Source organism: Vidua macroura, chromosome 14, assembly GCF_024509145.1.
Source record: "Vidua macroura isolate BioBank_ID:100142 chromosome 14, ASM2450914v1, whole genome shotgun sequence".
Taxonomy (NCBI): domain Eukaryota; kingdom Metazoa; phylum Chordata; class Aves; order Passeriformes; family Viduidae; genus Vidua; species Vidua macroura.
Genome location: NC_071584.1, coordinates 17039793 through 17052990, shown reverse-complemented (window position 1 = coordinate 17052990; position 13198 = coordinate 17039793). Strand labels below are relative to the sequence as shown.

Genomic DNA, 13198 nt, shown 5'->3' with positions numbered 1-13198 from the left:
AAAAGAATTCTGAGAAGGCAGCTGGAGGCAGTCTAGGAGACTGTGCTGGGAAAAGCATCCTGGCTCTTGAGGAGAGCCAGTGAGAACACCCCAGTGCCTGCAGTGCCACCTTCCACTCCAGCTTTCTTTGGGGTCTCAGGTTCCCAAGCACAACCCTTATGTTCCTACAGCCCACAATATCAAATGGTTGCAAAGTAAGGGACTACAGAGGGGAGGCAGAAATCTTTACCCACCAACCACTAAAATGTCACAAAAATCCATTGTCCCAAAGAAACATATCAGTGCATTAATATTTGAAAGCTGTAGCCAAATAATTCTGAAATTGTTCTTGCAGGACGTTTCACTGCTGTGACCCACCACCAGTGCAGAGCAGCTGGGATGTCCAGAGCCGTCCAACCAGGCTGCTCAGTGAGCAACAATTTACAAATAAAAGAGATTTATTTTGTTCCTGGGATGATAGTTTTGAAAGTTTTATTTGAACTGATCATTAAGGAGGCATAGAACTCCATTTATGCAGGTCCAAGGCACAGACCTTTCACTAATCATTTCGAAATCACATGAATTACATTAGTTAAATTTATTTGTATGTATTTGCATTTGGGGATTATTTCAGTACATTCCAAAAACTGCAATCTGGCTGTCAAAGGATCACAGATTTAACACTCATACAGTTACACATGAAGCCCTAGATAAAACAGGTTTTAATTTGAAAAAACCCCAAACAATCCCTTTGTTTAGATAAATGTCAATTAAACCACCTTCAGAAATCTGACTCAGCTTGCCAAAAAAATTAGGATATTGCATGAAAATACATTTTAATTTCTTGATAAATTCAAAAACCAAATCACCCCGAAGAACTGAGGCTTGTGCTGGTTATTCTAAGAGCTAAACTTGAAAGTGCTTTGCTACTTACCAACCCCTCACTGGGCATGATGCTGGTGAGATGAACGACCTCGAGATGTGCAGACTGGGACACCAGAGAGTCAGAAGAGAGGGAAATGATGTGGTCACAAATCCCAGACAGGGTTTTACACTGCAAAGGAAAACAAGGCAATAGAATCCCTCGTATCCAACTGCAGCTACAAGTGAAGAAGTTCTTATTCTAAGAGCTAACCAACAATAAACAGATAATTTTAATTCTTAGCACTGTAAAAATTACAGGTGTATGAAAGCCAAGGGCAAGTGGTTAAGGGAACAGAAAATATCCATAAATGTCAAGGAACTGCACATGCATGTACAGTTCTGCTGTAGAAGAACATCTCTAAATTATCTTCTCCACTCCAACCATGTGCACTTTAAAGACAAAAGAACAAATCCAATGAACTTTATCCATTATGATTATAAATACAATGGGAGTTGAGTGAAATATGTCAAAATAAATGTCTTATACAACTGAATAACCTATTTTGGCTACCAAATCATGACATCATCCCTACCAACTGTGACAATTAGGTGAATTCTGCTCTTCAACTTGGAAAATTTCCTTTGTTAAAAATTACCCTGGCAGAGAAGTGCCTTAATTAACCCATTTCCTGAAGTAAAATTCTTATGCATCTTTGAACACAGCCTTTAACTGATATTCTACATCACCACAACTATGCAATGATTTTGTTATCCTGCCTTCCAGCTAAAGATCTCAAAATCTTAATGCACATCCACAGAAACACCCTCAAAGCTGGAGCCCCATTGCATGGACAGTAGCAGTGGGGCTGACGAATTCACCCCATCTGTCAAAGCAAAGTTTGTAGGTCAGAGAGGAGCTGAGCTGAACTCTCAGACAACATTCAGTGGAAAGATTTATTCCCAGATTTCTGTGTGCTGCTTAGAGCACACTCCTTCAAAAAGTCTGTGCCTAAAAACGTTTGAAAGAATTCATTTAACAGAATTTCAGGATGGGTTTCTGGTCAAGGCTGTGCTGTGTGCATCTATTTTGCTTTGGGGACTGTACTCTCATTTTTCCTAATTATAGCAAATTCCAGTGAAATCCCTTCAGGGAAGTTTTGTTTCAGGCATTTGCAAAACCATGAGGCTTTCTAATATCTCATTTGACACTATCCACAGAAGTTAAACAAGTAAAGTTGTCACAATGAATAAGTTAACTGCTTAAATTTGTAGGTTGGATTTCCATTCACTGTGCAGTTACTCATGTGGAAATCCAAGGGCAGCTCTGGAGCCCAGGCTGTGGCATCTGGATTTTGTACCAGCTGCAAGATGCAAGGCATCCCACTGAGGTGAGTGTGCCTGCAGCTAAAGGTCACCATTTCCACAAATATTTCAAGCAGTTTCAGCTCGGGGCCAGAACCCCTGAGCAGAGTTTGGGTCTCATCTTCTCCCAGCAGGGATGGAGAAACTCAAGAATAGCAAAAATCTCCAGTGTAGTGGGTGCCCCTGTGTGGGAGTACCTTCTTCATCCAGCTTTTGGACCACTGCCATATCAAGATATTACCAAAATTTCCAACTGAAAACCTCTCTATGCCTCAACATTTGAGAGCATTTTCCCAGATCAGATGCAGACTAAGCCCCAGAGAGAGCAACACTTTCTACTTTCTACTGTAATGCTTTAACCTTAGAGTTGCCTCATGAGAATACTTTTTGTAGTAAAATCAACAACCAAGAAGTTTTCAATCAAATTAACCTGGTTTGTGGAAGGTGTCCCTGCCACAGTTAGAACTGTGGGCTAAAAGGTGAAAATATGTAACTATAAATATAAATATGAATATATTTAAAATATATATAATATATAATATATAATATATAATATATAATATATAATATATATAATATATATAATATATATAATATATATATTATATTATATTATATTATATTATATTATATTATATTATATTATATTACATTACATTACATTACATTACATTATTATATTATATTATATTATATTATATTATATTATATTATAATTATATGCGTGTGTACACACCCCAAGTCCCAGAAGGTATCAGGTGCTTTTAAAAGTTCTATTCATACCCAGGTTTGCTATAGTAAGCTTTTTTTTTTTTTTTTCCTCTAAAAGTCACTGCACACTTTCTAAATTTAACAGCACATCAATGTTTTATGACAGATTTTAATCCCTGCTGGAAGCAGAGTATGTGCAAAAGGCTTTAAAAAAAAAGAAGAAAAAAAAGTCAGGCATTTGGGCAGAGCTTGTCAAAAGCTTATCTGAACTTGTAAATCCTTTGAGAGTTCCCTTTCACCGCAGGCTTTATCTCATGTCAGTACAGGTTTCTGTGCTGGTACCAGGAAAACAAAGTATTTGAACTTAAAGGCCAATATCTAATCAATAATCTTGAATAAGATTCTCCCACTCCCCTCTGTCATCAGATTTCTTTGAGTTCTGAAGGCACAAAATGCTCAGTCTGACAACCAGTGATGCACCAGGTCCATGGCCCTGACCAGCCTTTCTGGTAGGAATATTAACTCTACAGAATATTGTGCAGCTTCTAAACCTAAACCAATAATTCTGTATTTGTAATTAACTGTAGCTATAACAGAGAGCATTACTGTGGGGAACTTTAATTTTTAGCAACTGATATAATTCATCAGAAATTATGCCAAAGAGTAAGGAACTTTATTTTCCTATAGCAGCCTTATTTTTTGAAGAATTAATTTCCTTGCGTGGGGTAAAAATAGAGAATACCAAAGCAGAATTACTTACCACATGAAGAATTTTATTTTCTGTTTCATACACCGTACAATCCTGTGGTAAAGCAGAACAAAACCAATTAAATGAATGTCACATTAAATTTCCTGTTAAGAAATGAAAGAAAGTTTTATGCTGTTAACAATCCATAACTTATTCCTGATGAACCTTAAGACTTGTTACTTTTGGAGTAGTCAATTTCCTATTTTAGCTATCATTTTAAGAATAATCAATCTTACACTCCATAATTCCAGTGTCACCCTTACCTTGCTTTTTACTTTAGTGCTATTATACAGGGGTTAAAATACTGTTTTTCTTTCATGAAACAAACGATACAAATTGCTGAACTGCCTCTATTACTTATTAATGTTTGAAATTTCCCTCAGTGTGACCCTCTGGAAATTGAGGCACAGCCATGGCAAAGGGGTTTGACCCATCCCCTGCAGCTCTGCCCCACCTCCTCCTGCCACCACAAATCTCAGCTTATATTCTGCTAAAATATAAAATAAAAAGGAAAATATCTCTTCCAAGCAGAGTGAGGTTAGAACAGGGTCTCCCCAAGCCTTGGTTCCCTCTGAGGAAAGCCCTGGCCTGGCTCCCTCTCATCATGTTGGGAAATTGTTAAATCCTTCTCCAAGGGCTCTTCCACATTGGAAAAGACTTTCTACAAAACAAGATATGGGATTATTTAAAAAAACTGTGTTTGTTTAGTTTTTTTTTTTCCCTTAAATAAGTTTCCAAGTAAAATTTACCTTACTGGTAATACCTGAAATGTCCCTTCAAGTAACTTGAGATTCCCTCAGCTGGTCGGAGCCTGGAGATGGCAACATCAAGGCTGGGGGTTTTATCCTAAGAGTTGGACTTGATGTTTGGGTCCCTTCCAGCTCAGAATATTCTGCGATATCCCTTCAAGCAGCTTAAGATTCCCTGTACTTCCCAAGATTTCCTCTTTTTACTGCATCTTAATATATTAGCAACAAGAATGAATTGCTTCAGCTCTCGCACGAATTCCAACCCCCTCATTCCCTGTTCCCTGCATGCACCCCAGCTCAGTTTGGGCTGGGACACCCTCTGGAGGTCTCTGCTCCCCTCTTCCAGCAGCCCAAACCCTTGGCTGTTCCATCCAGCTCCCAAACCTTGTCCCTTGGGTGTCCCTTCGAGGATTTTTTTCCCTGAGCCCATCTGAGGCAGCTGCTCCAAACCCTCAGCCCAAGGAACTGCCCCTCCCTCAGCTCTCAAGGTCAATATTTATTTTGGAGGATTGCTGCTCCTGTGGAGAAATTAATTTCTAAGTGACTACAGTTTAAAGAATATTGCTACAGAATAAGAAAGTCAAAATCAGAAGATTGAGAGCATCAAGCAACACAGAAGAATTTATATTAGCATTTCATGGTCAAGCATCCCTTTGATGTTTCCTCTGTATTCATACTGTTATTTTCTAGAGCACAAAAAAAAATTCAATTAGTCAGTTTGGCTGGCAATGCCCAAGGCAGTTTTCCCTACAAGTTTTGCACACTTCAAACAGCTCATCCACCATCTCCTTTTAACCCTCCACGTACCAAGAGAACAAAACGATCACAGCAGGGCTTCCAGCTTGACTCCAGAGCTAATGTTCCTGTCTAAATTATTTCTTTAATTTCTGTGCTAGAAATACAATTTGAACCTCCCTCTGAACAAACTTAATTACTTCAGGTCAAAGAATAGAAGACTTATGTATAGTAAAACTGAAATTGTACTGTTTTGTAGAGCAGAATTAATGTTAGCTCTACTTATGATGCACATTCAAGATTACATTAGCATGAAAAATGTTAATGGCTTTGGGATTCCTTCCAAAATAGATGCATATTGACTTCTTTTTAAAATACATCAGACTAGTTTAACTGAGAGGTTAAAAGCACTTGCAGTGTTACACTAAAATATTAAGATATGTAGGTCACAATATCCTTCTGATTTCTTTTTCTCTGATACATAGCAATGCACTAGGGATCTCATTAAAAAAATAATCTTCCAGGACTACCATTTTTAGGATGTTGATCTATTTTTCTTAGAAAATAAATAATAGTTCTAGTCACATTCTTTCTATGTTCTCCAGTAGCAAGATGACACGATAAAAATATTTGTTCTTAAAGTTTAAAATAACCTTTAAATTAGTGGCTGTGTTCTATTTTCCCTCTGTAAGAGGATAAAACCCAGGAATTACAAAACCAGTCACAGGAGCAGCGTTGCAAACCAGGCAAGGACTGCACTGTCCTGAATGTCCAAAATTGAAAGTGCAGCCCCCCTTTGTCTCTGGTAAAGTGAAACTGCTCCTCTGCATATTCATAAAGAGAAAAGGTCAGTGGGACTGGTGCTCACCCACACTCTAGTCAGAAGTTCAATTTCTAATTCTGAAAGAAGGAAAGAATGCAAGTGCCACAAAATTTTGCAGATACCATAAAGAGTATTTTATGGCAAGTTCTTGAGGACAGTTAACTAAAACATAAAAAAAAAAAATTGTGAAATATTGAGTTCATTAACTTAGTTCTATAAAACAGTGTGAGTTAAGTCAACTACTGAAAAGAAACTAAAACCCTACAGAGGAGCATTTCCCACCACAACACCACAGGAAAGTTCCACAGCAGTCTTTGAGTGGTGGATATGACAAAGTCATATTTCCAAATACATTGCTGGCATGCATAAAATTAAATACTTCCAAAATTCAGACATTCAAAAGAAACAGACCACTCTGGAATTAGGCAAATATACGATGGCAAGTGCACAGAACTGACTCATTTTACTTGGTTCAAAGGTAGAGACTTGATCAGAGTGTATTTTTAGAAAAGACTGAACAGATGTTTGATTAAATGTTCTTTAGCAAATGCAAGCAAAATAAGGTGGAGGGGCTGAAAGCTGAAGTCTGCAAAGTTCAAACTGAAAATAACACCCAGGTTTTGCATGGCAGCTGCTGAATCACAGGATAACTCAGGTGGAGGGGGCCTCTGGAGGTTATCTGGTCCAACCACCTCCTCAGGGGAGGCTAATTTAAAATTTACACCAGGCACAGAAGTTACTAAGAAACAACAATTCCTATCAGTTGCAGTGCAAACTAGATGGCTTGAAAAAACCAGAAAAGCCATGCCTCATCCTAAACACAGTCTTTGGCTAAAAATAGGGCAAAATCCATTATAAGGTGTCTGAATTTATCTCAGTGAGGTTAATTAGACAGTAATGAAGGGGAGAACAAGCAAAATTTTGTTTGGCTTTTGCTGGAAAAACTTAGGCTGAGTTGTGCTGACGTCCTTTGGTAAGACACAGACTCTTTTTGCTGAGAGAAAGTTTGTTCTTCACATGTATCAAAAGCATCTACATCAGATTTACAAAACCTTGGACATAATGAGGAAAAATTAGAATCCCAGCTGCCTCTGGGACTGGGGAACTCTTCCTACTTAATGAAAAATTAACCAATGGCTGCATCTTAGAAACAAAAATCCAAAGCTATTCTTCCCCAGTTCCTCTAGCTGTCTTTCCCTCAGGGCAGCCTTGGTGCTAAATCATGACCAACCCCAAATTTAGTTCAGAGATTCTGGTGGATCCCTTTTCAGAGCAGGCAGGAGAGTGAGTGCACCTTGAACCTGAGCTGTAACTCGGGCTGAAGGCAGCAGAGAGCTCAAACATCTCAATACCCTGCTCTAATGTGCTTTTTTGCATATTATCATAAACACATTTTGATGGGACATTGCACCTCAAAATCAGGCTGTTTCTGCAGCTCTGTACATGGCAGAATTCTTTTACAGTAGCTTAGTGAAAGTGATCAAAAGGGTTAAGAAAACTGAGCAGAAAAAAGCACATTTCCAAAGAGAAATGGACAGCTGTAAATCTCTAAAATTAGAGAATGAGGTTTTCTTTTAACCAGCATGAGCAGATGCTGTTTAAAGTTAAATAAGTGACTATTCATCATAGCATTTGCATGGTATGTAAATAATAATAATAAAATAAAAAATAAATTTGATCTAAGGTTGTGTCACTCAGAGCACACAGGACATCTGAGCATGAAGATTCATAAGCACTTTCTGTATTAAACTAAGGTTCCAGGGTAATGTCCTCTGTTAGAAAATTCACCTGGAGTGGCAGCTGCAAGTTGTGCACACAAACCATGTTCAATTTGCACAAAATGTCAAAGACATTCCTCACTTAATGTGCCAGATCTGTACCCTTGACTGCTACTTTCACACTGGCTGAACGAGGCATTTAAAATGTATATAATTCATAAAACAAGGAGCATCTGAAAGGATCTGAGACCCAGGTTTCTATTAGTTATGCCTTTCAATTCATATTCCAGCCTACAGCTGAGCCTGCAGTTCTGGTTGAGGTGAGACATTTCTGCTTTCACACATTAAGGCCAATTTTTCTCAGATTTAGTGACAGCAAAGATGTTTCTCTATGACTGATTTGGTTTTATCTGCTCTTTCTGGTGCTAAGTTTAATATAACATAAAAAGAACTTAATAGACAACCACCAAACAAGCCAGACCTGACAATAAGATAAAGAAAAGACAAAACTTGATTTGTAACCTGAAGCATTTTTAAAGCATAACCCATGCACTAACTATGCATTTTTTTCAGCTTGGAATGACTTGGAGTTTATGCTAAAAGATTGTTTTTAAGTTGTCAAAAGGAGGACAGCTGTGGGACTGGAAAAAATAAAGAACCAAACGATTGCTGGCAGAGGAGAACAGAATTTCATCTGCCAAAAGCTGGGACATGAACAACAGAAGTGGAGGCAGCAATTCAAAATTACTCTATTTTCACCTGGACCACAGGGAAAAATCAAACTCACACAAACAAAGTGCAATATCAGCTGAAGGACAGAATCAGAATCTGGACTTTTTATACTGTAGAGAAGTTCATTTTGCTTAGTCTGTAAATCAAAAATAGCCTGGTGCTATAAGTACCTTGTAAGAGAAAGCTTAATAAAGATACATAAATAATTAAATGCCGACATAGGAATTTCTAAACTAAGAAAAGAGAAAAAGGATCTTTGTTTCCTGCTGCAAAAATCATAAAGGACAAGATTTCCAGGAGGAATAAAGCTGACTATTATAAATTAAGGATAATAGTGTAAAATACAATGACATATTTATCATATCAGCCTTAGTTCTTTAGGTCCAAGAACTGATATAAAATTGAAGTGGAGGGGATAAAAAAGTTTTCAGAACTACTACTCCATCACTGCTCCAAAAAGCATTTGAAATTGAGTTCTGTGGTTGGCCTGCTGGGAGGGTGCAGGGAAATCTGTGGCAGCAGAGCACAGGGGCAGGCAGGGGAGTCCTCTGCACTGGAGACAGGCCCAGCCTAAAGTCCCTACTAAACTGGAGCTTAAGCTAAGCTTTCTTCTTGCTTTCCCTCCTCCAACCCTCTCATCTTTTTCCTTTACTTCATTGCAAGACAGCCCTGCCCATTCTCTGACCTCTCCACATATTGCAGCAACACTCTTTTGTCTCATCAATATTTTATCTGCTCACAAGGGGAGCAGCTCATTGTAAATATTTGTAAAACTAATTTACCCTCAGTCTTTCAGTACCTGTGTGTCACCTCTTGTCTCACTTCAGGGGCAGACACTGCCAGAGACTGTTATTATAATATTCCATTCCATTCTATTCTTACAGGGGTCACAGCAAGGCTGACTTCAAGGAGTGTTTGGAAAACACCCTCAGACACAGGGTGGGATTTTTGGGGTGTCTGTGCAGGGTCAGGAGTTAGAATTGATGATTCTGGTGGGTCCCATCCAACTCAGGATATTCTATAATTCTATTTATTACATAGAACTAAAGACCAGATAAATGATTTTTATGCACTTGTGGAGTTGTATATTACAATTAACTGATGAGTGTCAGTGATGATAACACTGCTGCCATTATCTGTTCTGTACTTTGTTGTTTCAATGTTATGAATATTTTTGTGTTCATCCCTAAAAACTTCCATGCTGCTGGCTCTCCTTTCAGTGAAGAAGCCACAGCATGTTCTGGATGTATTTGTATGTATTTTAGGAACTTGTCCCCAAAACATTCTGGATCACACATATTTTAATCTGGAGCAACCTGTTAGCAGTAGCTAAGCTGTTTCCCACTGTGGCTTTATTCTTCTGTTTAACTCTTGCATGGTGGTAAATCACCCGACATGAAATCGTCCACTCAAGAGCAAATGGATTATTTTTAACATCACACCATCCTTCAATCTACCCAGGAGGATCCCCAAAGCCCAAAAATCTTCTTGTCCCTCCCAAAAAATGAGAGTATGTAAAGAAGAGGGAGGTAATGCTGTAACAACTCTTCTGCTGATGTTAGAGCTGCAGTTATTTTTACTATTGCAGTTTGCAAGCAGTGATGTGAAAGGACTCAGAGCAGAGAGCCACTCCTACCTGTTGCACAATGGTTGTTAGTTCCAGGCACAGTTGAACAATGTTGTTTTTCAGCAGTGAATATTCTGTCACGCTGACAAACGGAGACCTGGGACAGGGGAAGGACAGGTTTATGCAGAATTATGCAGAATTTACACCATAGGCAGATATATGCAAATCAGAGGTGAGTCCTTCAGCACAGAAATGCCAAATCATTTTCATCTCCAGCAGCAAGTTGCACCATTTTTGTAATATACGCCTTTGAAACAAAAATAATGCAGGCAGGATGTAAACTGGATTTTGGCCAGCACATCACAAGTTCTCGTTCTTATGCAGAGTAGAAATAGGAGCTTTCACATAACCATAAGCAGCCCAGATTTTCTTTGTACTGCTTGTTAAAAAGATGGCATTTCTGGTATGACATCACTCCTCAGCAGCAATCAGCACCTTAATTCAGAGAGCACAGTAATGCTTACTTAGTCACAGCTTCCTGCACACTCAGATTCTCTTCAGGCTTTCCAAATTCTGGCTGAATCTGACCCCATTGGAATTTATAAGAGCTGACAAGGTCATAGCCTGAGAGAATATGACTGCTGGCATTAGGTTAGGAAGATGTCACCAGGATTATACAAATCCTGTAAAGGAGGGCGATTCACTCTCGCTGTGATTTCTAAGGTGCCATTTATAAGTTCCAGAGCATTGCAATTCCAGATAAAGCTATTCACTGCTACAACTACAAAGAAAAACAAGCCAAAAACAAGAAACATGCTGGTTTATGTTTTGGTTTCTGTCTTGCCACAGTCACAGAGATACTTTTAATCAAATTCTCAGTTCCTAAATGTAAAGCACCAACGCTGGTTGTTGAGCATTAACCATCACACCTGTACCTAACACATCCACTCTACTCCTGATAAATAAGAACATTTAATTTTCAGACTAAGCAAGTACTATCATTTATTTTGAACATACTTAATTGATTTGCTCAACTGCAGGTTTTCTGTGTCATTTTGATGGCTGAAAGACAGCTCAAACTCCACAAGCTTTCCTTCCTTGCCCTTCATTCTGAAATTCCTGAGGATGTTACCAGCTGTGGCAGTGAGAATAGCACAGAAATATTCATTTCACACAAAAATCCAACTGAAAGAATCTCAAAAGGTATCTAGAGCAAATTTTAACACTATCCTGACAAAGAAGGGTACTAAATTTCGCTTCCAATATTTCACAAATTTCCAAAAATCTAGAGCTAGAATTCCAGACCTGCCATTTTAATATTAGACTAAATTGCGACATTAGAGAAAAAAGACTCCAAGAGGCAAAGAAAGAACAAGTACAAAACTCCCCAAAGAATTATTCTCATGCCCAAGGGATTGAGGAGCTGTTAATTACCTGTCCAGCCAGGCGAGTAAGTTCTTGGCAGCACCAATCAGGTCAACGACAGAGGTAAGGAAATCATTTGGCAGTCGTCTGGAGGCCCTGCCATCGTAATGGCCACTCCTCCTCCTACCCGTTATGAAGTTCTGAAGGTTTTTGGCTGAGGCGTTCAGCTTGTGAGACAGAGTTCTCAGGTTTTCAGTCTCCAAACCGTAATTCTGGGGGAAAGAAGAACATGGATATGTTGTGTGGTCAGCTGCCTGAGCGAAACCGTGAGGAGAAACATCCTGGATTGCCTTGGCTGGGAGGGTGGCTGTGGTTGAGATGAAACAGGAATATTTGGGTTGGGACACATGGGATCTCCAAAAGAGATCTCTCCTTACATGTGGGAATCCAGGACATCCCTCTGGCTGCCCTGGCTGTCTCCAGACCCTGGCAGGGGGCTCGGAGACCTTGGCACGAAGTCAAAATCACCTGTGGCTTCCATTTTAGCCCGTGGAAAAAACTGCCAACTTTGTGTGAGGAATTACAAGCCACAGGGGTTTGAGTAGTGTGGTGGTTGAATTAACACAGGGTGAAAAAGTAGAATTTGGGGGCTTTTTAGAATGGGGTTCAAGGGGACAAGATGGAGGGATTTCAGCATGTCCTGAACTTCTTCTTGTCCTCCTTGTCTTGCTGTGATGGTGACACTTTTCTATTGGTTTAAGGTAGAGACACATTGTGTAACATAAATGACAGATATTAGCACATTATTATAAACACAGCACACGGAATTTTTAGTATAAAATGTAAACACCGCCCCGGGGAGCAGACAGAATGCCATGGCCGACCTGCTGGACAGAGCTCAGCAGGTCAGAGAAAGAATGTTCTAGATAAGGGAAATAAACAACCTTGAGAAGCCGACCCTGCGCATTCAGACTTCTTCTTTGGCTGCACGGGCTGGGAGAAAAAGACTTTTACATTCTCGGGGTCACCTCGATCACCAGCCCTCGAGAAGGAGCAGCCTCTCCTGAGCCCTGTCCCACACCTGGAACACAGAACATCCAGCCAGTGACAGGCTCCATATTTAAGAGTTCTGAGTGGATTTTTATCCATGGTTCTAGTTCTGATGGCGGGAGAAGGGTTGAATGTAATTGAAGGTTTACAACCACAGTCCCTTTTCCCTCTATCCACAGCCCTTCATCTGTGTCTCAGTCCTTTTATCACGAGGCCTATTCCCCCCTTCGACCCAGATAACAAGCGCAAAGATAGCTCAAATCCATTAAAGAATTCAAATTCACACAGAAAGTCTCAAACATGCTGAATTGAACCCAGATTTCTTGCAGCCCCAAAAGGATGTAGGACATGAAAGAGTTTAATGCACATTTAAACAAAATCAACTCTCAGAGCCTGAACTGATTGCCCACTGTTAATTTCAACTGTGTTTATATTACAGAAGATGATAATGAATATCACACATTAATATTTTTGCCTAAACTTCTTCCTCAAAGCAGAGAATAAAGAATTGAAAAGAATACACTTCTTGACAGATGCCAACATGGATATTTGTACTAAAAATAATAATTTTCAACTCCAGAAAAGGGAAATAGGCTGACCAATAACAAGATTGTAAACTGGGGTTGTATGGAAAGCCAACAAAGCACAAACAAACACTTGGTGGAGTGGTTTGGACCTCTGACAACTGGCACTGGGGACAGTGCCTTCCCTGCCAGCCACTCTCCCTGTCAAAGTTCACTCTGAGAAATAATTCAAGGCCTTGCCTCCAGCTTGGAGGGAAATCTAGGAGAAATG

General features: G+C 39.4%; 1 protein-coding gene across 1 annotated transcript in view; it reads right to left on the bottom strand.

The window, feature by feature from the left end:
* LOC128814387 (connector enhancer of kinase suppressor of ras 2-like) overlaps positions 1-13198 on the bottom strand; it is a 169928-nt gene that overhangs the window by 72411 nt on the left and 84319 nt on the right. Inside the window, exons 4-7 of the mRNA XM_053990187.1 lie at positions 11423-11625; positions 10058-10145; positions 3677-3718; positions 914-1033 (exon numbers count right to left, since the gene is read on the bottom strand). Of these exons, the coding sequence (XP_053846162.1) occupies positions 914-1033; positions 3677-3718; positions 10058-10145; positions 11423-11625 (453 nt within the window). The remainder of the gene's footprint in view (positions 1-913; positions 1034-3676; positions 3719-10057; positions 10146-11422; positions 11626-13198) is intronic.